We start from the raw sequence: 26,369 nt of genomic DNA, 5'->3' as shown, positions 1-26,369 counted from the left end.
GCCGGGCAGCGCCCTGCCCGTCGGGCTGCGAGAGGCGGGCGCCATCACCAGCGCGCCCAGCGCGGCCGCCGCCGCGGCCACCAGCGCCAGCGCGGCCGCCGCCATCGCGCCGCGCTCCGCCCCGGGGCGGGGCCCGCCACCGCCGCCGCCGCCACCGCCCCGCGCGGCCGCTCTTCCCGGTGTTTTTCCGGGGTCAAGCGTCCCTGCCCGGGCAGCCTGCCGCTCGGGCCCGCCTGCGCGGAAAGCCGGGAGGATGGGCAGCGCGGCGAGCGTCGAGCTTGCAGCCGCCTTTAACACGTCCCGCCGCCGCGCGTGGCCTCTCGTCGTAGGCTGCAGGCTCCGGACCGCGGTGCTTGCGGGACGGCTGGGCGGCCGGCACTGAAAAAGCCGTACAGGCGTTCATCCTAGGGCTGGGAAGAGGGTCCTGCTTAGCCTCCGTCTTTCACGGAGGATGCGGAAGGCACGGCCATGGAAAAGAAACCGCATTTCGTTAGGAGGGAGTTTCTTCCCAGAGAGGTGCCATCCATCTCGCTGGCGTTACTGCTTGCGGCCGTCCTGCTCCTTAATGCCCTTCTCTACCTGTACCTCAACAAGTTTTACAACTCTCTGGGACGTGTCGAAACGGACCCCGGCCTCTGCCCTTTTGGGCATTTCAAATTCGGAGCGGTGAAGAATTGTTCCCCGTGGCTTTCCTGCGAGGCCATAAATAGGGAAGTCAGGAAACTCAAGTGTGTTGGTGAAGGTGCTGTGAAAAAGGTGAGTTTGGATTTCCTTTCTTCTCTCCTCTGGATAAAGAGCTTTAACAGTTTGCTGGCTAATTAATGCCAGCACTGCTGTTACGATTATCCTCTCAGCAGGTAATTACTGTAGGCATCCAGGATCATATGGCTACTGATAAGATGAACACAACAAGCACAAGAGCATGACTCGGGCCACCTCTCTGACACCAAATGACATCCAGCTACACAAGCAAAATCACAGATTGGTACAGTCATGGCAGAGTAAGACTGGCTGTTTGGGTGATATAAAATAACTTAATTCATCTGCATTGTTCATTCCAAAGAAAACTTAGGAAACCATGATGTAATTATGACATCAGAAAGGGCTTGCTGTGACAGGTACATGGCTCTACCTAAAGCTGACTGTGCCTGGTGACTGTAATTTGCAGTTGTGACTAACCAGTCACAGGAAGAGGTCAGCAGGAGCTGGTAGCAGTTCATAGAAGAAGGCTCTCCATGTGTCTTACGTGTCTCTTGTGTGTTCTCAGGTCTTCCTTTCTGAGTGGAAGGAAAAGAAAGTGGTCCTTTCACAGCTCACCAACTCAGAGCTGAAGGAGGACTTTCTCCATGGACTGAAGATGCTGAAAGCCCTTCAGAGCAAGTATGTTGTCCGGCTGCTTGGCTACTGTGAGCAGCAGTTCACAATCCTCACCGAGTACCATCCTCTTGGCTCACTGAGAGGCCTGAATGAAACTCTCCACATTCCCAAATACAAGGGCATGAACACCTGGCATCGCAGGCTGATGCTTGCTATAGACTACGTGAGCATCATTCGGTACCTGCACAGCAGCCCTCTGGGTACCTTAGTGATGTGTGACTCAAATGACCTGGATAAGGTTCTCTCCCAGTATCTCCTAACAAGTGACTTTCACATTCTGGTGAATGATTTGGATGCTTTGCCTCTTGTGAACAGGAGTGCTGGCAGGCTGGTGAAGTGTGGTCACCGGGAGCTCCGGGGTGAGTTTGTAGCTCCTGAGCAGCGTTGGCCCTATGGAGAAAATGTGCCATTCGAAGATGACCTCATGCCTCCCTATGATGAGAAAACAGACATCTGGAAAATCCCAGATGTCTCAAATTTTTTCTTGGGCCATGTTGAAGGAAGTGACATTGTACGCCTGCATTTGTTTGACGTCCATGCAGCGTGTAAGAAGAAGGACCCGGCAGAACGGCCCTCTGCCCAAGAGGTCTTAGACACCTACAGGAAAGTTTTAACTCTGCTTATTCGGGAGGCAGCCATGCCAGGTACTAGAGAAATGTTATAGTGAATCATGAGGCAAACAACTTTCTGAAGATGATGTCCTTCCTATTTGTGTAGCGTGCCTGAAGGGTAAAATGTCTGTCCCCAAAACTGAGAAGAAAAGAACAACTGAACTTGTACATCTTGATTAAAAAAAAAAAAATTCCCCCAATCTGAGAGCTGTGCAAGCTTTCCATTGGCATGTTTAATCTACCATTGGAAGAGGAGGAGGGAGAGAAATGAAGTTGTGTGGGTGCAGGGGAAATTTGTTCCTTAAGAAATGATAGATTTTCTTTTGCAACATTTACGCAAAAAAGATCTTAAAAATGACAGAAAAACAGCTAAAAAATATTGGTTTACCTTAACTTGTTGGCAGAGGACTGGAGAGCACAGACCCCCCCCCCCTCCCCCCCACAAGCTTTGTGCTGATTCCTGTGGCTTTGGCCTGTGTTGTATCCACAAAGCCCTCATCTACTTTCCCATGGAGTAAAAGCAGTGGTCACTCAGAAAGTAGCACCCCAGTTCACTTCAGATTTTGCTGAGCCCCAGTGGCAGTTTCTCCCTGCTGGATGGGGCATAGGTTGTTTTTGGAGCCATGCAGCTGTTGCTCTGTATCCCATACCAGCAAGTGGGTGGCCACTTTTGGAAGCAAGAAGATGCTGCAGATCCTGAAGAGTCAGCTTACAGACACAGGTTCTTGGTTTTCCAGCCTTTGTCCCGTGGTATTCTTAGATTGGCTCTTTAGAGAGAAGCTGTAGAATGTGAGTCTCTTGCTCTTCTGTAATCCACAGAAATGCTGAACACTTTGGAAGAGGGCTGAAGTGTGTCTTTTTTTTTCATTCGCTTATCCTTGCTCGGTGCCATCATGACTCAACGGAAAGAACAAGGAACTGAAAGAGAATGTGACTTCCACAGCAATGAGCATTAAACACAAGCCTTGGAAAAGAAAACTCCTGTATTCAGAGCATACAACTCTATTGGGTCTGAATTCAAAGTCCAGTAAGCATAAAGGAAGGCTGCTAAAAAATAGCCTTGTTCGGTGTGTTAGGAAAAAGCTTGTGGTACCTACATGGGTGTAGCAGCCTGGTACCAACAGCTGGAGAGGAAGAATAATGATGCCTTAATCCAGCAGTAGGCTCAGTTTGGTGGGACTGGGATGTAGTTGTTCTCTTGGTGAAAAAACGGGAATAATATGAATGAAAAACATGGACTCCACCATTGTCCACCTGAGGACTTTCTGTGCTGTGGACTAAATCTTTGAAAGGCCTAAGAGACAGCTTCCATGTTTTGACTTTAGAGGTGATTTCTAAGCAGAGTACACCGCCCTTTTTGCTGAAGAGTTTGGTTCTGTTCTTTTCTGTGCTGCAATTCCTCTTCACCTAAACAAGCCATGTTATGACTGCACTGAGATCATGCAGTCAATTCATATATATAATGTTCAAATCCTGGTATTAGAATTTTATTACAAATGGGAAAACTTTCCTGCAAATTAGTAAATTCATACCTGATATCATACAATGGCACCAGGAGCCCTTTAAAAGCTGCTAATTATGGCTTTCCTTTCCCTCTGGGCAGTCTGTTTTCTTAAATTAGATTACTTTTGCCATTTTTCACTTGTCCAGTCCTTCCTTGCAGCTTTCCTGCCCAGATTTTCAGGAGACAATCTCAGAAATCAGGGTCTCCAAAAGAGACCAGTGATTTTGGATGCTTCAGCTTTGTTTTGGACTTTGACTTGAAACACCTAAAAGAAGCCTGGAGAAAAAGAATGCTCTGTTGTAAATGTTTGTAAATGTAAATGTTCATCCAGCCCATGAACTCTTGACTTGTTATTATTAGGGTTAGAGTTCTACAGTTCCAGCATGAGTACAGGATGTGCAACAGTTGAGAAAGTCTCCTGTTACAGCTCCTTGAAGCCAGGGATAAGGCTTTAAAGGGCCAAGAATCAAATCTTTTGCGTGTTCCCCCCACAATAATTTGTTACCTTTTGTTAACCATCATGAAAGGAAAATCAGCATCTGATGGCTGTGAATAACGATCACATAAGGGATTTTTTATGAGTGTAGCAAGGACAGACAAGAAGAACCTGACAAACATCTTGTGCTGGTCTGCTGGGATTCTTGCTCTGTTGTGTACTGTTGCACCTTGCAAACAGCCATATTAATTTCACAGAGTGGAAAAAATGAAAAATTCTGGTTTTGAATAATTATCTTGCCATTGAGATGACTCTCTCTGTTCCTGGATGAAATAGTTATAAATTTTTTTAAGAAAAGGTGTCTTCCTAAACATTCACCCTGAGCAGTGGGTTCTCCTTGTCTCTTTCCCATTCTCTCTCCTTCAGCTTGTGTGTTGTCCAGCGTTGTATTTCAACAGGAATAAATCAGATTTGTTCTGAATACAGCATCATGGAGCTGCAGTTTCTTTTTTGGGATGTTGTTTCTGTCTATGAGGAAACACTAGATGGCAGCACGAAGGTCAGTTTAGCATTAGTTATTAGCACCTGCCTCTTAAGCCCAAACATAGCCGAAATCTGGCCTTGCAGCGAGTGTTTTCCTAGCAAACTTCTGTAAACCCCTTAAGGATCTCGTTGTTTGTATTAGTGAGTCTGAAGGAACAAGACAGGTAGATATAGGGGCTGACTTGTTAACCACACATGCCACTTCCCCTTTAACTTGCCCATGGTGTTTGTGTACTTTACTGTCCATTTCTATCTCAATCTGGTGACACCAAAACCAAGTTTGTGTGTCACCTCCTTCCAATCTTTCAGTAAAATCAGATGTTTGTACCCTATATATCTTTTTGTTCTTCCCTGCTAACTCCCATCTGCATTCTCATGATCACATGAATCCAGTCCTTCCCACATTTCCAGCTTCTTTTCCCTTAGAGGGAAGAGCTAAGGCATCACAGAGAGGGGAAAAAGAGGCAGGACAGTCCTCCATGCAGTATTCTCCCCTCCTTCCAATTCTCTTTTCTGGGAATTTCAGTCTTTACCACCAATCACTGCCTTTGATAAACATCCAGGGACTTTGCTGCCTCAGTACAAGCAGCTCTTGTAAGTCTAGTGGAAAACATCAAAAGACGAAGGGCAGGAAGAGGCCTGTTCACAGCTGGGAGCCTGCAAGTCCCTCTCTGCTCGCCCACTCCCCAGCCAGCTCTAGACCACTGCCACAGCTCTGCCTAACCTCAACAACAGCTGCTTGTTCTTATCTCAAGGTCGGATCAAGTGTCCCACATTCCCTGTCCTTTCCCACAAAAGATGCTTCCCTGGGGATGGTCACTGCCATGTTTCTTATTGTATTACTGTTCTTCCATCCCAAAAGTCCAGTCAAAGATACTGCACAAAGATGCAGGTCACACAAGGAGAAGGACAGCTACTAGTGCTTATCTCCTTCAGAAAACTTCAGAGGAGGTTCCCCAAACCACCCCAGGTACTCAGTGCTGAGGCAGATATGATCCCAGTCATTCCATTTTGTTTGCTGTCATCATCAAGATGAAGGCCCTGGGTCTGGCTGCTTCCGAAGGGACACGACAACCCTTTTGCTGAGGTCAGTGTAACCACCTTACCCTTCCCTTTTGGGCAATGCCTCCTCTGCCATCCCTGCAGCAGTCCCACAGCATATTTCACCCACCCCCACCCATCCAGCAGCTAGACAAAGAATCAAAGCAGAAACTGTCTCCCAGACTCAAGAAATAGCACCTGATTCCCAGACTGAACTCTCCTGGGACACTGCTGTGCTAGCAGCAGAGGAGACCAGGAGACCTCGGGCATGCTCGCTGAGCCTGCTGATAGTCTGGCGGCGGGTGTCAGCTGGGTCAGGGCCCAGTGCTGGTACGGTACCCTCTATCCTTGGCCAAATGCTGTTGCCAAAACAATTTCCCACTAACATTTAGCTCTTACCAGGTAGGTTTGTACCACAGGTTAGAGAATGGAAACCGCCTGTCTCAGAGCAGAATCCCAGATTCAGTTCCAACCCACTGCTCCTTTCATTTTCTCCTCGGAGCCATCCAAAGAATAGCACTGCCAAGGTTATGCTGTTTTCCTTAACAAACTGCTGCTGCACGCTTCTGGGGGGGGTCAAGTCTGATGGAGCATTTCCCGCTTAGCGCTATGGATTTCAGATTACATCCTAAAAGCATTCCTACAACACTAAATCCTGTACGGGTGAGCAGCCTATATGGCAACTCATCTGTATGTTTGACACCATCAAACGCAAAAAGTAGCATAGGAATATCTGCACCAGCTGTTATGTAGGTCTGGGTAATCGCAGAGAAAATGAAATGGACACGATGTATTTAATTGAACATTTGTTTGATCTTTTTTTTCTTTTTTGAAGGATAGTTTGAAAAATCTACGTTACTCTGTATTTAATAAAGTGGTAACTTTTAAATGTATCAGAAGTTTAGCATACCACACAAACATTTTGAAATTCTGTCACAAGCTCTAAAATAATATTTTCCTTTGGTGCCACATAAACAAAACATCAGATCATTATCTTTGTGAAACAGAGGCAGTGTTGTTTGCCAAATATAATTTGTGAGCTATTTGGCAGAATATGCAACTGTAAACCGATTCTATCATTATGACTGTAATGTCTTACCAACAGTCAAGAGACCCTGGGAACAAGAAAAAAGTGGTTCTCAAGTTCTTCTAGCATGATATAATGTGTATATTTGTAGAGTCCAACCAAATAAATTATATCCTAGATGGTACTTTTAAAAAAGAAAAAGGATTTTGTGGTTTTATTTTAATTGAGGCACTGTATACTTGAGATGACCACATGATTTTCAATAATTGTCAGTCTCTGTTCAGAAGTCTATAATCCAGTATTTATCAGGATTAAATGGTGAATATATTTACATTACAGTGATATTTATGTCTCAGCAATTTTTGCTTCTGTTTAGCTCTGGGTAACTCAAAAATCCATTAAAAATTATATATTTATATATAGACACATACACACAAATTCTTTGGCCATAATTTTCAAAAGACCAAGCTTACTGTTCCAGCATTCACATTTTGGATATACAGTAGCTGGATTTTCAAAACTGATAATATTCAGTAGCTCTCAGTCAAATTTCTAATAGTTGCTGGATGCATGACTTTTGGAAAGTGAATTCTTTCCCTGTAGAGGAAGACACTTTTCAGCAATTCTCTTGATAAATCTATGAGACCAAAGGGGGTAATTTTATCAAATACACCCTAGATTTCTTTGTGGAATGAACGAAGTCTCCGTAAAAGTTGGGATTTTTATGTGTTTTTCTCCCTAAGAGCTTGTTCTTGGGATGGAGCGGGAGTGGGGTGTTGTGTCTAACTCAAACAGAAACCCCTCAGTTTATTTGCCTGTAATGTTGAAAATCCAGCCACTAAGCCTGGGTCTCCATTAACTATGTTTAGCTTATGCCAGTGCCATATATTATTATTACATGTTACTAGTTTGGTGCCTACATGCTTTGGTCATAGGCCAGGATCCTGTAGGTCAGATGCCATAAAGGCACAGCACAAAATGACAGTCCTTTCCCTACATGCAGCTTTAGTATAAGAAAATATAAAACAACTTCTGTCTTCATGCATGAACAGCACACACAAGTATTGGTTATCACATCCCACCTCATCCAAGCCACAAATAAATATGCTACATAATCTATATGGACAGGTAACACAATTTCTCATTCACATAATTGCAACTGCAAGGCCTGACTATGCTCTGACTGAATTCAAGAGCAGCTTGCATTCCCACTTCTGAACGTGCTTTAGGAACCTAAGACTGAAACAAAAGCCCAAGCTATAAAAGGAAGTAACAGTGTACCAGACAAGCCAACCTACAGGGCTAAGAGTCAACCAACTTTGCTGTTTGAGCCAGATTCCTCAAGGAAGTCATGCAGAAGGCCTGCACTCCCAGAACTCCTATTTCTACAGGCCAATAAGGGGAAGATCACCCCTTTTCCTCAGGTTTGCAAGGCTGTCACACTCAGGGCAGCATCAGATGTTATGCTCCTCAATCTAACCCTGTCCTACCCATTGATTCACATTTACTAAATCCAGAGGGGTATATGGAAGAAGAAAATCTATCTCTGCCTGTCTTGTAGGTTGGGGGTGGGTGGATTATCAAAGTCTTAAATCAAGCATTTCATTAAATCAAATGAACTGGGCAATGCTGAGTGAGGCAGTCTGCTTCTGTGTGCTGGAGGCTGCAGAGAAAATCCCAGGACCTGAGGTCATGCTTTGTGGATGCAGGCCTTGGTTTCCTCCGTATGGGAAGCTGTGTGCAGCATCCTGGGGCATTCCAGTCCTTTCCTGGGTTGTCCAGAGCAGGCTGCAGGGTTAATACAAAAAAGTGCCTTTAGTTACAGCTTACATACAGCTTCTCTCCTCCTCAAACAAGGAAGCCTGATCTCAGCTGAGGTCTAGAGATAGTAATGCAATATAAAGAAGTTACTGAAGTTACGCACGTTTGTTCTTTCCACTTTTCTTCAAAGATGTGTAATGCTTTCTTGTCAGGCTTGTTAGCAGGAAGGTTCAACATACTAAAAAAGCAAAGCAAACAAAAAAGCCTCAACTTCACAAGAAACTGCTTAAAATCCCTGTGAAACCATGCTTAATCAACTGTCTTTTGTCGTGTTGCATAAGTGAATTTTTTTTTATCTCTCTTAGTGGTTTCCACAGTTCTGTGCAAGGGTGCCATCCCAATTTAATGACCTAGAATTATGTCTAATTGCTGTTCTATCCTCCTTTCCCACACCATGTGGGACACTTTTCTCATGACAACATTGCCTCAGGTTTTTATTTTTTATATTGTCATTTTCACTCATATTCTTTTATGTCCTGGTCTAAGGCCTCTTAAAGTGAATCTATTCCATACCATGGAAAGAGGAAGACTTGGAACATCTTGCAGTGAGAACACAGCTCCCCAAAGGACAGAACTTCCCCAGGCTGATTAGACATCTGCAAAGTAAGTGCCATCCAAATGAGGTGTCTGGACTCCTTCCACTCAGTAAGGGATCAGAGCATTTCCTGGGCACAGGAGGTGTGATTCTGAATGTTTGACATAGGTTAGGTAAATCATGCCCTAAAAATACTTGGGTTTTCCCCCTTTATTTTCTTATAAAGGGTGAGGACAGATAACTGTAACACAAGCACATACCCCACATACACGCTAAGCAGAGGGACATGGACCATATCCCTGATGTCGAAATTGTAGCAGTTCTAGTGTCTGAAGGAAGCTATGGTAAAAGGAAGTATCAGGAGCAGAGGTGGATAGAAAGAAGCAGAAGGTCCTAGCGAAAAGCACACCTAACCTCCCATGTAGCTCAAACATTCCACATCAGGCAGTAGGGAAAAAAAGTTGGTGTGTGAGTGTTAGAGCAACTGAGTTTACCTGCATCTCATTAAGCAGTTCAGGAAACTTTTCAAGGTTCTGAGCTGAAACACTTGCTTTGTGCTTTTTGGTATCAGGAGCATATGGACCATTGATTAAGCTATGTTATTCCAGCATCTGAATATCCAGCAACTCCCATTTTGGCACAAACAAACAAAAAAAGGCAAACTCTTTCGGAAAGCACTCTTTCTATTTTGACAAATTTTAACTGTCACATTCAATTCCTGTGTGAAAAGCGAGAGCTCATGACAATCTGAACCTCTTATTCTTTCGACACCACACACCATAGAACTACATTCCACATGATTCCACTGCTGCTGCATGAGCACCAGCCCAGCCAGATGACTCCATGCCTGCCAGGCTCCTAGAGCTGCTGAATTCACACTTCTCCTGGCCCCACACCCATCTGTGCCTTTCCCCTTGGACGCTGGCCCTGCAAAACCAAAAGACTTTTTATATCCCTGGTGCCCCTTCCCCTGGGAGAGAAGTGCTCCCCTCTGCGTGTCCTCTCCCCAAGGGTCTGGTAGCTGGAGGGGAAATGAAAGTGTGGGAAGGTGCACCAAGGCCTCACAGACAGTCCAGAAAAATTCGATTTGTTACCCAGTGTGCAACAAGCCAGTAATTATACACCTGAAAGAGACCTTGATTATTCTCCCTACATCTCCCTGAAAGTAGGGTGTAGGCAGGTGGGGGTTGGTCTCTTCTTCCAGGTAACCCATGACAGGACAAGAGGACGTGGTCTTTAGATGCACCAGGGGAGGTTTAGCTTGCACGTTAGGAGGAATTTCTTCACAGACAGGGTAATCAGACATTGGAATGGGCTGCCCAGGGAGGTGGTGGAGCCACCGTCCCTGGAGGTGCTTAAGGGAAGACGGGATGCGGCACTTGGTGCCATGGTCTGGTTGACACGGTGGTGCTCGGCCACAGGTTGGACTCGATGGTCTCAGAGCTCTTTTCCAACCTCATTGATTCTGTGATTTCTTTCAGAGTTGCACAAGCCCAGGTGCTCGGCGGTGCCCCACACATCAGGCCCGCCGACTAACCAATTATTTACTGTACACATTTTGGCAAGCAGCGGCACTAAAGCTCCGGCACACTTCATTATCACCTCCATTACCGCCCTCCGCGCCCCGCGGGGCCCCCCCGCGATGGCGCCCGACACCGGCATGGCGTCACTTCCGGGCCCGCGTGGGGCCGCCCCTGCCGGCCGCGCTCCCCATGGCGGCGGCGGGGGCCGGAGCGGGCGGCGGCGGCGGCGCCTCGGCGGCGCTGGGCGACGGCGGTGCCATCGACTATTCGGTGCACGAGGCGTGGAACGAGGCCACCAACGTGTACCTGCTGGTGGTGCTGGCCAGCCTCGCCCTCCTCGTCTACGCGCGGCGGTGAGAGGAGGCCCTGGCGCGGCGGGGCGGGGCGGGGACTCCCGCGGGGGCACCACGTGGAGGGGCGACACCTCTCACCGCCGCGCTCCCTCCCCGCAGGAACAAGAGGAGGATTATGCGCATCTTCACCCTGCCCCCGGCCGCCGAGACGCCGCCCGAGCCCAACTTCTACGACAGCATGAAGAAGATCCGCCTGCGGCAGCAGCTGGAGATGTACTCCATCGGTAAGTCAGAGGGAGGAGGGGACTCCCCCGGGCCTGCGGGCTGCTGGGGGCCGTTCCTAAAGCGGTGGCCTCGGGCCTTGTGCAATGGGAACGCCCCCGGTCGTGTGGCACGTTGAGCAGGGGTTCTGCAGCAGCCAGGGCCGCAGGACTGTTGCGTGAGGAAGTACGGAGCGAGGGAGCAGCTGTGCAATTATCTTAAAGCAAATGTCAAAACGAATCCCATGTTACACTTTGAAAGAGCTGGAAAGGCCTGGATGTTGTCAAACGTGGGAGGATTTGTAAAAGGTTGAGAGGACTGTGGAATCATGAGTAATGCAACCACATAAATTGAAAATAAAATGAGAACTTTACCAACAAGTGTTGCTGCTCCCGTCTTAATGGTGAAGGTCAGGATGGAGGCAGGAAAGAGCCCCATGCCCCTCATACTCCAGTAGTCCAATTCAGAGAAACACATGACCTTGCTTCACATCTGCCATACATGCATGCCTAGAGGAAATACAGCAAAAAAAACCTTAGTGATCTGAAACCACCTTTAAATGCAAAGACCCGATGTAGAGAGTCTTACACCGGCCATTGCAGTCTGTAGAACAAAATTGGATGTTCTTCCTACAGTAGAATGCCTGCTGGCATTTGCTCATGGTGTTGGTATCACTGCACAAGTCTTTGATCTCGCTTTACCTTGCTAGCCAGATTAATTCTGAAGTCAATGTCATTGTTAGCTTGTGGCTTGTATATTGAGATGAGAAATGCGGACATCAGCCTTGTGACTATTGAGTCGTTCAGGTCATCTGTAATAGAACTTCTGAAGCCATAGCCTTTAATTTTATTTATTTTTATTTTAATAAAAGGACCTGAACGGAATTATAGTTCTCTGTCATGGATTTACTGACATTTTGCTATGACTACTGTTCAGCATTTACAAGGCCACATGCTAAAGGTGAAGTTCCACATGGTGACTGAAACTTCCCCTTGTGTGGCTGTGGCTGGAATTATGTTCTCTGACATCAAGTCTGCTTCTTGATTGTTGTCATAGTTATACAAGTATATACAAACATATATGTATACATATATATACATGTATGTAATAAATAATAATAATAATAGTAATAATAATATATATAATAAATTGTGTAATTGGTGTTGATTGGTGTTTCTTTTTTCAGCAAGGAAGTATGAACAGCAGCAGCAGCAGCCACCAAAACAGACTGAAAGCGTACAGCTCTCAGTGGAATGAAGCCCACAGTTCTGTAGGAACTCAGGATGTATATCCAGTGCTGATTTTAAGAGTCAATGTGGAGCTATTTTCAATGCTTTTTAATTGATACATAGCTGAAGGCGAGGGGGAAAGGAAGGGGACTGTCCCTAAAACTGTGTTCTTAGTAGCTTTTCTCTGAGCCCTTGTGAGGTAAAGTGAGTGCCTACTGGAACATTCAGCATGAAAGTCTCCAACACAGGGCAGACCTGCTCAGAGGAACCTGAGGATAGGAAATGCAGTCTTACCAATGTCTGAAATTATTTCTCTCTCTGCTAGCACCTTGGAAATCAGCTCCTACCTTCTCTGGCAACAGCACCCTAGAGAAAGCAAGGCAGTACCTATCTGCCTGGAAACCCTTGCATTCCTGGATCATGAGTTGGTTGAATTTGCTGATTACAGTCAATAAGTGTGAATGAAGGGCACTGTGGCCTTAGTGCCTGGTGAACAGCTCTGAGAGCCCGCAGTGTCGCTGGTGGTAGTGCAAAAAAATTCTGCTCTCTGTTTTATTTGGGGGTTGTGTATGCAGTACTGTGAACATTTCCTGGAGAAACTTTGAGAATGACACAGTGAACTACACGTCTAGAAAACACTTAAAGCCACTACTATAATGTTAATAGCAAAGGTGGTTAGCTTAATTTAGTCAAATTGCTGTAAAGAATGGGGTCTGTCTATAAAAATCTGTATAAGCAGGTCACAGCTTATCCAGAAGAGGCTTCACACTACAGTTACTTTTTCTTTTTAGGTAGATCTCAAAATCAGTTAATTTAAAGGATTCTGCAGAAGTTACTTCTTAATAAAAGGATCTAATCATGAAAACTACTTGAAGACGTATCATGCTGTAGTTCCTAAGGTTACACAACTTGAGCTGGCCAAGTGATGAACACCAGCACAGCACTGGGGAGCTGTGTGTCCAGAGGTTTTCACTTACTCTGCGCTGAAATACATTAAGTCTTGGAGGCAGTGGTGAGCAGCACTGCGGCTCCATTTGGATATGAAGAAACTGCTTTAAGCACCAAATTTTACTATATTGAAATGATCTGTACTTCAGTGTCTGTAGGGACTGTAAAACGTGAATTGGGCAGAACTGACAGTGGCAGAAAGCTCGGTGGGTTTGCCCCATAGAAAGGCTCCTTCGGGTGAAGGGTGGCCCCTGTGACAGCTTCCTCGCGTGTGACCGCGGAGAACAGCAGGGTCACTCCGCGGGGCCGAGGGCTGGCGGCCACGGGGAGCGGGGAGGGCGCGGAGCCCCGGGGCTGCCGGTGCCATGTCCTTCCCACGGTACTGTACCCGTGTGATGACCCGGCTCCGCAACACGTCCCCGTCACTCGGCGGGGTTTACGAGGTGCGGAGATTCACGTCCAGCAGAGCTCCCCGGGCGCGGAGGAAACCCCCGGTCCGCATCCCCCTCCACCCCCCGGAAACGGCGGCGCTTCCCCTCCGCGCGACCTCACTTCCTCCCGCGCTTCCGTCTCCGGGACGCGCCGGCTCCTGCTCCCGCCTCTGCTAGCCGCCTCTCTGCTGCCGCCTCTGCTGCCGCCGCCGCCGCCGCTGCTGCTCGGAGGCCGGAGCGCCCGCCGGGCGGTGAGTGGGGCCCACGCCGCCCTCGCCCCGCCGCCCCCCCTGCGCCCCGTCCCGCGCCCCGTCCGCGCCGAGGGGGAGGGGAGGGGGGCGCCTCGCCGGGGGCCGGGGCGAGGCGGGAAGGGGCCTGCCCGAGGAGAAGGCACGGTCAGGGGCGGGAAGGGGGTGTCCGGGTCCGGCTCCATCCCCGCGGGCGGGCTTGCGTGCCGCCGCCGGGCCGGGCGGGCTCTCCGCTCCATCCTTAGCGGGAGCGCTCCCCGCGTTGTCCCGAGCCCTGGTTCGCGCCGCCGGCTCCGCAGCGATGTCCCGGCACGGGGGCTCGTGGCTGTCCGCACAGCTGAGCCCTCCCTCCTTCCCACCGGCCCTGCCCACCCGGGCGGGCAAGGAACGGAGCCTTTCCAATGGCGCATCTCTGCCGGCGCCGGTGCCCGCCGCAGCCGCCCGGTGCGGCTCCGCTCGCTTCATGGAGCAGCATGGCAGAGTGAACCCCGCGCCGTGCCGCTCAGCCAGCACAGCCGTCTTTCGGGCTGCAGATAATAATTTCACCGTTTGCTTCTCAGCTCTGCTGAAAGCACCGTGAAGGGCTTAGAAATCTGGATCAGCGTGCGGCTTCGTTTGTATTCATGGACCCGAGGCAGTGGCACGAGCATCTCACAAACTTACCTTGTCCAGAACAAAAAGCTTGTAAGGAGAAGTACCAAAAAGCAAAAGGTTTTCCGGGGTCTGTACCTTTTGCGTGTGCTAGGTGTGTTCGAAGAAACACTGCTTGAGCCATAGCAAAGGGCAGCTCGTGGTTTGTTTTCCTGGCAAGTGCAGCGACTGAAGTTCTGTCCCAGTGAAACTATGCCCTGTTCTGCAGCTGTACAGTACAAGTATGTGTTGGGATGGAAAGTGTAGTCAGCTTTTGAAATTTTACCTCAAATGTCTCTGCTGATTTTTACCTGTTAATTCATGATTCTGCATGTAGGAAAAAAATCAGTGCCTAAAAAGCAAAGACAGATAGGATAGAGAGACAGTATTTTTTTTTGCATTCGTTTTTAGTAGTCAGGCTTACAGGCATGCATGGGAGCAGATTCTCAAACTCTCATGGAACTTTGTTCATGCAGAATTTCAGATGTCTCAGATTGGGAAAGTTTATGACCTAACAAAAATTGGGCCAAAGTTATCTTCAGTTGCGTTTATTTTTGAGAATGCTGTACAGGGGGAACTCTATCTAGCTTACCCAATACTGTTTTAAAAGCTATTATGATGTGTAGATTTAGTGGTGCCTGATCACATGAAGCATGTGAGGGAAGGCTTTCTAAGCAGTTAAAACTTTACATCTGTAAGATACTGCAGAAAATCATTAACTAGTTGCTCTTAATTATAACTCCGGTGTTTCTGAGAATCTGACCACTCTGTTGTCTCCATGTGAGCTGCTGAATGTCAGATCTTTGTAAATGCAGTCTTCAGATGGCGTTACAACCATGACTCTATAATCTTATGTGAAAACTATAATCTTCTGTTAAGTGGTGGAAAAGTCATCTCTCTGCTCGTAACCCAAAATGTGGCTGGCTAGGTTTTTTACTCAGCGCTGCACAGAAGATCAAGGTTTTTGGATAGAGCTTATATAAAATTCTGTGACAAGGCTCAAGAGGGGTCCTTAAATATTTAAGCTATGAGTATGTCTGTGTTTAAAGGAGACGTCGTAAATTCTGAGGGCCTTGTAGTGAAAATATCCTCCTCTGTATGCCACAAGCATTTGAGTTTCAGGTCCCGTGGTTACATGCCCGGATAGTATGAACTGGTATGTGTGCCGGCCGAGCCCATGAGGAACATATCCTGCAGCAGCTGCCATGATGCCTTATAGTCAGCCATAGGAGTTAGGAATCTCAGCAGAGTGATGCTCAAGTGGGTCCTAAACTTGCTCTTCAAATTTCCTTTCCAAAACTGCCTGATCCACTGAGAGGACCCACAGAGGAAGCCTTTGCTGTACCACTTGTACTGCTGATGCCAGGTGGAAGCATAGAAAATGGGGAGAAGATCCCAGTGCTTTTGTCTGAGGACAGTTTGTAGGGAAGCTTCTTCAGCACAATGCAAAAGTATTAATTGAGAATATTCTAACCAGTGATGCATCTTTCTGTAATTTATGTCGCATATATGATTAAGCAGCATTGGCCAAAAGCCTGGTGACAGCACAGGGCTCTGGAATGTTTCCCTGTTGCCTGGGCAGTTTATTCTGTAGCTTACTTCCGTGAGCTTAATCGCGTCCTTTTAAAGTCCTCCTGAACTCAGGAGTGCTGCTGCTATTGAGCAAGCTGAAATTATACACGCTGCAGGGAGAAAGGTGGGGATGTTGCAATTTCACATCTCTTTTGGAGGAATTGAAAAGATTTTGCCCCAGCCCTAATTTCTGCATTAAAGAGATGGAAAATTGACATTGCCGTGCCTTCTTCAACAGGGAAGCAGCACCTTGTTAGAAAAACGTGTTATTAAATTCCATGATGTCTTTGGCCTGTTATGCCTAAAGAGCACCAGCTTGGAGGAGGCTTGCTGACAAAGTCGAGTCTTCAGTCATGGTTGCTTATGCTCCAGATCAAAAGTAGTGATCAAAAGGCGTTCCCTTTCCCTCCAAACACTTTAAACTGTGTTTGAGTCATGGTGAGGAGCCTGGGTTTGTTTATTAACGTAGTCACTCAAACAAAAAGGTAGCGCTCGATCTTGTCCTTGAGACAGAGCTGCCACTGAAGAGCAGAAGGTTTCAGTGCCTCTGGCCCTCGAGAATGGAGGTAAGAGCCTTCGCTTTGCAAGCCCTGCCTGCATCTGTTGTGGCATAAGAGTTAAGGGCTGTGATCCAAGTTTTTGTAGTCTAACAAGCTCCATAGGAAACTGGCATTGCCTGGTCGATGGGACTCCCTGCTGGCTGAGGGATCTGGAGGATGACCTGAGATACTAACTACTGGCAGAAACAGCCCAAAAGCCAGCACAAATGTCTCATGAGGAATCTGACATCAGGGAGTGGGAATCGGTACTACTTCTTCCATAACAGAGGGCAAGAAGAGAGGGAAAAAAAAGACACGTGTTCTGTTAGGAGCAAAAGGCTCATGATTTTTTAGGCAGAAAAATCCTGCCTTAATTACTTTTTCCTCAACTCTCTGATAAAAAATGGCTGATAAAAACTTCTAAGTGCTCAGTTTTCTCTGTGAAATCTGTGTTTGATTTGAAAAGACTAAGAACCTTTTAAGAATGAAGGTGCTTTGCCTTATTTTTGCAAGGAATGTCTAAGCTTTGGGTGTTACTTTAATAAAAATAATTCCTGATCTTTTTATGGAATATCTAAAACTCTGGGCGTTACTTTAAATAAAAATAACTTCAAACTCCAAGATTAACAGAATTGCTAAAAAGGAATTAGTTCTCAATAAGAAAAACAATAAACTCACTTTGGAATTTCTGAACCAAGCCCTCGAAGGCAATTTGTGGCAAAACTCCAGGAAAAAAATCTCATTTGTTATGAAATAGCTATATATCTTCTTTCTTTCTCAATTATAGCTAGGCACTGCTTTGAAAAGTGTTTCTTTCCTTGCAGATGCCTAGGAATGAGGTGTTTTAAGAGAATTTTGTTTAATTGTTAATCTAGCAGTAAAATGAATTAATCTTGAAAAAAAGGCTGTTCAAAATTTGGGGTTTACTAAAACTGTAGTCTGAGAAAATACTTTACATTTGCATATCTGAAGGAGAACTTAGATCCTGAGTCTGCAAAGGACTAGTCCCCTTCAGTTTCTGCCAGGCTGTCAGACTTACTGGAACTGATTTTGGACATCCATGATGTATAAAATGCACACGTGGATCTACAGCTTGCTCCTGAGAAATACCATGGTTTTGATAGGATAATAGCAACATTTGTCTTTTTCTTAATGGAGTAGAACAGGTATTTTGAAAAGACTCAGCCAACAGGAGGGCTGTATTACTTTCCAGAATATCCTCTGGATCATCTTGGAAACATGGTTTGTAATATGCTCTTGACTGACAGCATAGGGTGTGAGGTGTAAATTCCTGAGCAGGAAAGATGTATGTGGGTTGTGCAATGGGAGACTCCATGTGATGTCGTTATTTATGGCGCTTCTCTCAGATGTCTTTCTGGGACTCAAACAGCTGCTGTGAACTTTACCCAGCACCGAGTACTAGGTATGCTTGAACAACTATTTTGCTGTTGCTTGGATCATGGTGATAAGCAGTACAGAGCCAGGTTCTGTGACACTGGCTGAAAGAACAGAGCAGAACTTTTACTGATTGATGCAAACCTTGCAGGGGGGAAAAAAGTAAAAATACCGTCTTCCATAGCTTTGGTTGTTGGACATCAGGGAGTGATAGTCAAAGGCAACCCTTTTGTACACTGTAATGTGGAAGGAAGGGTGGGCTGACAGAAGAGGAAGACTTGCTTTTCTTTTGCAGGGAAAGGTTGGAAGGATAGAGACAGAGGTGCAGTTTTTTTCATTCTTACCTCTTTTCTTCATGACTGTGTTGTTAAATGGCAGCAACCATTGTTTGCAGGAATTTTTCCTTGCTTTAGGTAAAGAGCATTGGGGTTGTCATGCGTTTTGATATGTGGCAGTGCTGTTGTTAAACAGATGCCAAATCTACAGTCAGATAAGGCTCAGAATAATTGATGTTTTTAGCTCAGCTAAATAACTGAGTTCACATGATCTGTAAGTGGCCAGTGGGTTTTTTTCTTAGGCAAAGTATGTACTGCTTGTATTGTACATTTATTTAAAGCTAATTTATCACAGCAGATTGAGAATTCTAGCAACCAAAAATACCTTAGTTAGTCTGTTAAAAAAGTTTCTGTACCCGAAGTCTGTTTTCTGTGTGTGACAAACAGAAAATATCACTTCTTTTTGACTTCACAGTCAGTAATGACCCCAAAGTGGTGAAAGCATTGCACTCTGTGCCTCTGAGATTACTTTTGCCACTGCTGATGGGAGAATTGTTCTGTATCATTACTGTCTTCCCTTTCAACCTCAGCACATTCTGAAATGCCAAAGGCAAAACCACTCGATGGCTGATCAGAGGTCCTGGTGATGCTGGTATGGCAGTGCTCTGAACCTTGTGGCTTGGACCACTCTTTGAGCATTGCCTAAGAGCGTTGTACAAGGTACCCAGCTCAGTATGTTGTCTTTTCACATGTGAGACAGAAGAACAGGAAAGCATTTATGACCTCCTAGAAAGAAAGTGTCAAGATCCTTGCTCTGAAACAGAGTTTCTAAAATTGCTATAACTATTAAAAAGCATGGAGAGGTCCTTGAGAAATATGCTGAAGGACAATTTTACTGCCATATGAGACCTGTCACTTTATTGACTAATCAGTCTCTGATACTCAAATAGAGAAAAAAGTTGCATGTGTTTGGATTATTTTAATGAGGTAGCTGTTGACAAAGTGGTGCCTGTTACCAGTTCTGTTAGTGCTATTTTGACCATTAAAGAACACCATTTGTTTCTGGACCATAAGCTGGAACAGGCTTTATCTCTCAACCTCTTGCTTGCCTGAAGGTTGTTCCAAAGAGGGATGAAATGGTGTAATTTTCATTCTGGTTGAGGCAAAGAAGTATTCTCTTGCCATAACTCACCAGTTCCAAACCCATAATAACAACGTTTGTGGTAAAACAGTGATGACTGTGTGGTATTTCTCACAGATGCTGTAGCAACGCTGGCATCTCCTTGGGGGGCCATCTTCCCATGAGATACCAGCCTTTCTCTCTTTCTCTCCTGAAGACTTACAGACTAAGAACAAAGTTTTAGCTTCAAAGGCTTGGAGAAGAAAATGCAGCCCACGTAATGACTGAAAGCAGTACTGTGTTTTGGGGAGACAAGAGGATCCAGAACTTCAAGTGTGTTTTAAGAATCTCCCTTTCTTGTCTGCTGCTTGTGTATATAACTTTTTTTTTCCCCACCAAACTTCTATTGAATGAAGGTGTGGCTTTATACCTCGATGCATGTTGCACATCTTGTATGAGCAGAAACAGCAGAGAGCACTGGAGCTTTAATAAGTACTTGGCATAATAATGATGAATATATCATGAGCTCATCCATAAGGAACAAAAGTAGCAACACAGCCTAAAGTTATTGCACAGGGGAACCTGCACCCCACAAGAACATCAGCCAAGAGCAAAATGGGATTGGCGTTGCATGGTTGGGACCCTGTTCTTTATTCAGGCATGGAGATGAGAGGGCAGTTCTTTGCTCAGACAGGTTCCTGTGCAGCCCTTAAAAAGCCCAGCATAGTTATGCTTGTTGTCTGTTCTAAGTAAATTTATCAGAATCTTGAAGGGGGGATTTGAAGGGCACAACATAGAGCAAAACATCTTACTTATAAGGGTGGCAGGCCTGGAGTGGAAAACATCATAAAAGTGAGCTTGCAAGATCTAGAAAGGGTAGGGCCTGCTGAAATCGTGGTGGAACTGCCAAGTTTCCTGCAGATCCCAGAAACGTAGCTTAAAGAAATGTTGCTAGATACCTGATAGGAGTTGCTCAGTTGTTGCCTTAAAGATCCTCAGATTATGCTCCTGCTCTGTCATAGGGCGTAGTGTGGCATGGAAATTTATAGTGCAAGGCAGGCTGGAGCTCTTGGAAGGGGAACAGAGGTGGTTAGGGGCTATGCCAGTTCCCATAGTGCAAGAACAAAGGGATATTTAAATGACATTGAAAATCAGTACATTTGAAATTAGGCATAAATACACGGCACGATATTACCGAGGGCAGAAGTTTAGTCGGATTCCAAGCAGACTTGGGCATTTATATATATATAACAACAATGTCCAGAGTTGCAGTAAATAGGATTAAAAATAAATTAAGCACATAAACCTTCATGCTAATTGATGAGGTCAGGAAGGAATTTCCCTTTTGGGTGAATTACATCATTGTTCACTACCTGAGCTGTTCCACCTTCTGAAGCATCTGGTCCTGATCACAGGAGGCAAGATTTTCAAACAAATGGACCAGCAATCTGACTTGTTGTGGCAATGCTTAGCTTACCCTGCCTGGGTAGGATCTTGTTGAAAGGGTTTGAGAAGCACATATTTTTTTTAGGGTTTTCTGAGGCCACCTGAGCTGCAGTGTATGTCTGCTTTTCCAGATTCTCATTGGTGAAACAGGAGAGCTGTTGTCCAAGTGCCTTTAATGAATCCTGGGAATTGCCTGCTGACATGTCAGCAGCAGCCCACACAGATGGAAGATGTGATGGGCTCATAAGGCATTGCCGTATTGCTCCATAGGTTCAAAGGTAGCTCTGTGAGCATTTGAACTAGTGAAGATAAGACTTCCCTGCAGCTTTCTTGGTTTTGGTGGCACTGTGGTACCTTACACATCTTTCCTTCTTTCTCTCTTTCCATTACACAGCAGTACTGTTAGCATCCCTGATTCTCCCAGCAGCACAGTGCCTGAGCAGCTTCTCACTTCCTTGTAGTTCTTGGGTGTACTTAATCAAAACATGCTGTTGCCCTGATGTTTGTGAACCAGATGTGTTGCTCAGGGGGCTGCCTTGGTTACTTATTTTGCAAGTCTGCTGTAGGAATTGAGCACCTGTGAAATCTCCATGCTTCTGCATGAGATTAGGTTGAAATTGGCCTTGTGGTTTACATTCTGTGCATGGGACAATCGGCGTGGTTATATAACCATTGTTTCCTTGGGAAACAAGGAACAATTTCAGTCTTGCAAGCAAGTTGCTGTAGAATATTTTTTCTCTCAAATCAGTTAGGTGCATGAAGAGTTACACCACATAATTGAGGCATGTGTGCTTTTAAAACATGCACTGTTTAATCTCTTAAGATTTTCCCCAGGGTATAAGGGGAAGGCTTCCTTGCCAAAATACTGTAATTGAGTTAACATTCTGGGAGGTTTCTGTGTTTTGTTACCGAGCTACAAAGCTTCAGAACTTCTGTTACTGAGCTTCTGCTGGTGTTGGAAGGAAGCAAGATCAAAGTTAGAAGTACCAGCCTGCCAGTAAATTGTCTCTTCAAAAGAAAACTGAAAATTCCTCGGTTGTTTCAGGTGGCAGCCAGCATCAGATCTTTTTGACAATTATTAATCTTTTCCTGCAGTTCTCTTTCTGCATGCAACAGTGAGCGGCCTGGATGTCTTATGGTCTCTATGGTGCATATCCTGACTGTAGACGTCTGAATAATGAGTGAGGATGTCAATAATAGATTGAATTACTTGTCCTTAGTTACTTTCTGCTGCACAGAGAGAATATGGAGTTATGATGACTACAAAACAGTAAAATCATAGTTTCTGTTTCTTGTATACAGTGATCATAATGATAAAAGATTAAGACTCACTGTGGTATAAAATAATTGGATGGTATATGGACACGTTTTGAATGTCCTGACAGGTGGACATTTGTGGCTGCCTCAGCTTTAGTGCTTTTTAAAGCTTGTAAACTCTTGAAATCTGTGATAATTACCTTTCCTGACTAGGCAGTAGCATGTCTCAGTAGCAGGCATGATCACTGAGGCTCAAGCTTTCAGGATTGTTTGCCTTCTAAGCACTTTTGAAGGTAAGGACTTAATCAAGAGTTCAGAATTGAGGGAATATGTATTTTTCTTTGACCTGTAATCCCAGCACAACAAATACATTTCTCTCCAGTTATTTAAAAGTTGTTGTTTCTGTAATACCCAGAGCACTCTCAGAGGGTTTCTTGCTTTGACTGTCTAAGGCTTAGTTATTTTCTTGACTGTGATGTGCAAGAACCAAAGCTAAGACTTTGCTCTGGTGGGACTCTGTCCCTACAGCTGTCCCTCATTTCTGCTGTAAGAAAGCCAAAATGACTCCCTGTTTCACAGGGAGTTGGTGAAGGGCTACGCTGTCTTTCTGATTCATGCGTATGGACCATGCTGCTGTCAAGTGTTTCTGCAGAAGAAGGAATGATTTTAGATGGGATATGGAATTCTGAGAAGTTTAGGTGGTAACTGATAAGATGTAGGGTCTGCTCTGCTTCTGGTACAAAGTGGTTTTGATGCTAATGTTTATTTAAAGATGGCCTTAACCCTAAAAGGGAGAGATAAAATTGCTTTCATGCTTCTGTTTCACTGAGAGCTGGCTGGCAGAATGGTTTTGGTGCCTGCTTATCTACCCCGAAGGCTTCATGGCTGGGGAGGCTGCAGAAATAATTCTTCAGTACCCCCTCATTCAGCATTCAGGCAAAATTGTAAGGCAGGCAAATGGTTTAGGCCGCATCTTTGGACACAAGATGGCTGTGTCTCCATTTTGCAGATGAGTCATCCCTTTGCTGTTTTGTTGTTAGACTCTAAACCGTGCTGCTGTTGGCTTTGGGCCAGCTTGGTCCCAGGTTTTGGATGGCAGAAACAGAGAGGTGTGTGCCCTCCACCCCAGTGCCAGATTTTATGACAGGTTGAAAATACCTTAGGCCTTTGTCACCTTGTAGTTAAGCTGCTGTAATGCAGAGAAAGCTTTGTCTTCTTTTGTACCTGAGAAGTGTTTAAACACACAAACTGTGTGCTGTGGAAGTTGTGTAGATTAGGGAGCAATGGGAAAAGTAGAGGAGAGGCTTACTTACATCTTTGTTTTTCAGCTCACTTGTGGGCTAGAGCTCTGCTTGGACAAATGAGTTCTGGGTAAAGATAACTGGCATTGTTTGCAGTAGCGGGTAAGTCAGCAGATGGGTCAGCAGTTTCTTTTAGTTGAGCTGGCTGCCGCAGGCTAGTTCTGCAAGCTTGGCACCCAATAATATTTTCCACAGTATGTAAGGCTAGCTGGTACAGGATTTCTCCTGCTCATTGTGTCAGGATCAGAGGTGCAGATTGGGAGATTCCATTGGTTACCCCATTTTTGGCACGCGATGTTTTGCCAAACTAGGTTTGTAAGCTTTGCACTTGTGAAAGGAACTCTGATTTCCTAAAAGGAACTTGAATGAAAGTTGGGATTTTATTAAAGACACAGAGGCATATTATTATTCATCTTTCATTGCTTCATCCCTGTGATGTTTCCTGTTTTGCTTCTTGAGATACAGGTGTCATGATGAGGAGCTTCTCAGAAACAGAAGTGGATGATGAGTGGAGATGAAGAAATCATACATTTAAGAAGTTGGCTCAAGTTTCCGTTACAGGCATGGAAAGTTTCTGAGACCAAGCCATGCGAGAAGAACATGAGTAAAGAAGAGGGAGATGTAGACCCAGACTTTCTAGAAGGGATTGCAGGATTTGAGAGGACGCTGCACAAACGTCACGTAGTTTTCTTGCTTATTCATTTACCTGCACCCCTGAACTGTAATACTTTGTTTGCATGTCTGTTTGGAAGTTGAAAAATCCCCTCACATCTGTGTCTTTAATATAATCATGGCTTCAAGCTTGTTTTAGGAAGAGCAGAACATCACTGTAGCTTTTATTTGTGGATGAGATAGCTGCTGCTTTGTACTTGAAATCAATTTGGGGTTTTTTTTGTTGAAACATACATTGAATACGGAGAAGCTCACACCATTACAAAATAGGAAGCTAGGGGTTTTGCTTATATTTAATAAACAGCCTTTGAATAGAAAGTATGACAGGTACATAGGTAAAAGAAAAAAAATAGAGCTAGCCCTCTAATTTGAGTAACCTTATAATGTATTGTTCTTATGGTGTCCTTAGACAGACGTCAGAATCAAATATTAATCAATTTTATCTTTTTTATCTGACTGCTGGTCAGAAAAATGTTCTAGATGGGATAAGATTTCTGTCAGGGCTGTGGAGTTATAAGTGCAGATTACTTACTATTGAGTTAGGAGAGGAGCTTTTGGAGAGGTAGCTTTTTAACATCTTGGCTGTCCCGTGAAGTATCTCCAAGGAAATACTAGCCATGCAGTCCAACAACTTAATGATGCTGTGAACAGACCTAATTGTAGTAAGTCTCTGATACAAATTTTTTAAGACTTTGACGTATATGTATTTAAAATTTAAAAAGTAAATATATTTTCCTATATTGAAAAGTGTTGCTGGTAGAGGCAGGCAAAGAGCATCTTTATTTTTCTTATGAACTCCTATCTGGTGTCTTATCCTTAATAAAAGGCTATGGTTATTTTTGTATACTGACTGAATATTTGGCCTTTAAGAGTATATAATTAGATGGGAGAGTAAAAGCAGTTGTTAAAGGACTGTTTTTCTAATGAAAATAGTTTGAAATCATATAATTTTAGTTTCTTCCGAATAGATGTGATTAGTGTGTTGGAAATAGTTTTACAGTGGATATAAAGAGAACAGTTGAGAGACAGTGGCTGAGAATGTGTCTAGCTATTTTTGTAGCTAACAGTTATATTTTTTCAGTCTCTTTACTTAGATATTTACTTAGATATTTCCATATAATCGAACTGCTAAATGGGATACAAAAACTATTTGCACTTTATAATATTTACATTTTAAAATAGGTTTTATTGTACTAATTGATAAGTAAATTGCAATGACTGTGAGAAAAGCCTAGCTTATTTTATTACTTTGATAGAAATCTGAATATGGGATAGTATTGTCTGTATCATATAAGAATGTTTTCAATGGATTTTAGCTGCTGAAAACTGAAATCAATAAACTTTAGCTACTGTTGTTGACTGGAACAAGTAAATCTGCACATTTGTTTTCTTCGTGTTACCTGTACCTCTGTGTTCACCTAGAGTTTCTCCCAGCATTACTCCTCTCGTGGTGTTTGCCCATGAGGGACACAGTGTGGGTTTCTGCATGCTCTTGTGGAAGACTTTCTTGATGGAAAGCTGTGCATCCGAGTTTGTGCAATTACTCTGTTTTCTGAATAAACCTTAGAGAATCTCAGTCAAAATAGAATCCCAGGATGAGAATAGCTGGTGGATCAGTTTGTAATTTTTTTCAAATTTTAAATAGATCTTTTAGTAATTGATGACAGTTTTAAAGTAGATAGAGAATGGTCTTCTGCACCCCTGAATTTCACATTAGATTTGTGCACCAGCATATCCCAGATTGAAAGTACATCAGTTAACAATATGGTCCAGGTTCTGGATTACTTTAGAGAATGTAAAATACTTTTTGCTTGATCGAGAATTTTTTAAAACTATAAAGGATTATTTTTCTTTTAAAACCATAGTGCTTTGGATTTGAAATAAACAAACTTGTAATATAGCCCAAATTTATTGTGATCTATTCAGTTACTTGTATTAATTTAAGTGATTAAGATATCTTCATGTCTGCTGAAGTTTTAAAGAAAAAATCAAATTGTGAAAGACATCTGGTTAAAGGGTTGGAGACAGTGTTGATTGAAATATTAAGCCCATTTTGAGAGTAATGTATTCCACTGTTTCAGAGCAACTGTTCTCCTCACATAATTTTATTCATTTGATTTAATTAAACATCTGCTTAATTCAAAGCGGAGAAACTGATTGATAGTTAAAGAAATGGCATAGTTAATTTTCCTCTTTTTAATTTATGTGTAGAAGAGATGGAAATGATTTGTATGACTTCTGAAAGTCTTGGTGACAAGAAACAACCATTTTAAAATTAATTTTAGATTCCTTGGTTACTTCCTTAAGGGAAAAAATATTTTATATTCTTTTTGC

The 26,369-nt window shown here is 44.4% G+C and overlaps 3 protein-coding genes and 1 long non-coding RNA gene across 10 annotated transcripts in view; 3 read left to right on the top strand and 1 right to left on the bottom strand.

The window, feature by feature from the left end:
- The first annotated feature begins 140 nt into the window (after window positions 1-140).
- POMK (protein O-mannose kinase) lies at window positions 141-4,414 on the top strand. Its single transcript, XM_032109860.1, has 2 exons — window positions 141-756; window positions 1,268-4,414. Exons 1-2 carry the CDS (start codon window positions 469-471, stop codon window positions 2,039-2,041), a joined length of 1,062 nt encoding a protein of 353 aa, XP_031965751.1. The 5' UTR covers window positions 141-468; the 3' UTR covers window positions 2,042-4,414.
- Window positions 4,415-7,446: 3,032 nt separating this feature from the next.
- Window positions 7,447-13,798, bottom strand: LOC116444447. 3 transcript variants are annotated; one of them, XR_004240322.1, is made up of 4 exons: window positions 13,702-13,798; window positions 11,347-11,481; window positions 8,464-8,538; window positions 7,447-8,327 (listed from the first exon to the last, which is right to left on the bottom strand). It is a non-coding gene; the product is annotated as an uncharacterized LOC116444447 (long non-coding RNA). The 3 variants fall into 3 exon arrangements; XR_004240321.1 differs by lacking the exon at window positions 13,702-13,798 and adding an exon at window positions 8,874-8,956 and having other exon boundaries at window positions 11,347-11,755; XR_004240320.1 differs by lacking the exon at window positions 13,702-13,798 and having other exon boundaries at window positions 11,347-11,755.
- On the top strand, window positions 10,584-25,408 carry SMIM19 (small integral membrane protein 19). Of its 2 annotated transcripts, none has more exons than XM_032109861.1 (3): window positions 10,584-10,771; window positions 10,871-10,995; window positions 12,159-13,069. In XM_032109861.1, the coding sequence occupies exons 1-3, from the start codon at window positions 10,608-10,610 to the stop codon at window positions 12,227-12,229; spliced, it is 360 nt and encodes a 119-aa protein (XP_031965752.1). In that variant the 5' UTR covers window positions 10,584-10,607; the 3' UTR covers window positions 12,230-13,069. The 2 variants fall into 2 exon arrangements, with proteins under 2 accessions (XP_031965752.1, XP_031965753.1); XM_032109862.1 differs by lacking the exon at window positions 12,159-13,069 and adding an exon at window positions 23,829-25,408 and having other exon boundaries at window positions 10,593-10,771.
- The window catches only part of SLC20A2 (solute carrier family 20 member 2), a 57,394-nt gene continuing 44,764 nt past the window's right edge, over window positions 13,740-26,369 (top strand). For 2 of the 4 annotated variants that reach the window (XM_032109857.1, XM_032109853.1), the window contains exon 1: window positions 16,206-16,596. The gene's annotated coding sequence lies outside the window, so the exon portion shown is untranslated. Of the gene's footprint in view, window positions 13,832-16,205; window positions 16,597-26,369 lie in introns of those variants that run through there. The other 2 variants (XM_032109856.1, XM_032109854.1) reach the window with 2 other exon arrangements.

Source organism: Corvus moneduloides, chromosome 5 (genome assembly GCF_009650955.1).
Source record: "Corvus moneduloides isolate bCorMon1 chromosome 5, bCorMon1.pri, whole genome shotgun sequence".
Taxonomy (NCBI): Eukaryota; Metazoa; Chordata; class Aves; order Passeriformes; family Corvidae; genus Corvus; species Corvus moneduloides.
This window is presented reverse-complemented; position numbering and strand designations above follow the sequence as displayed.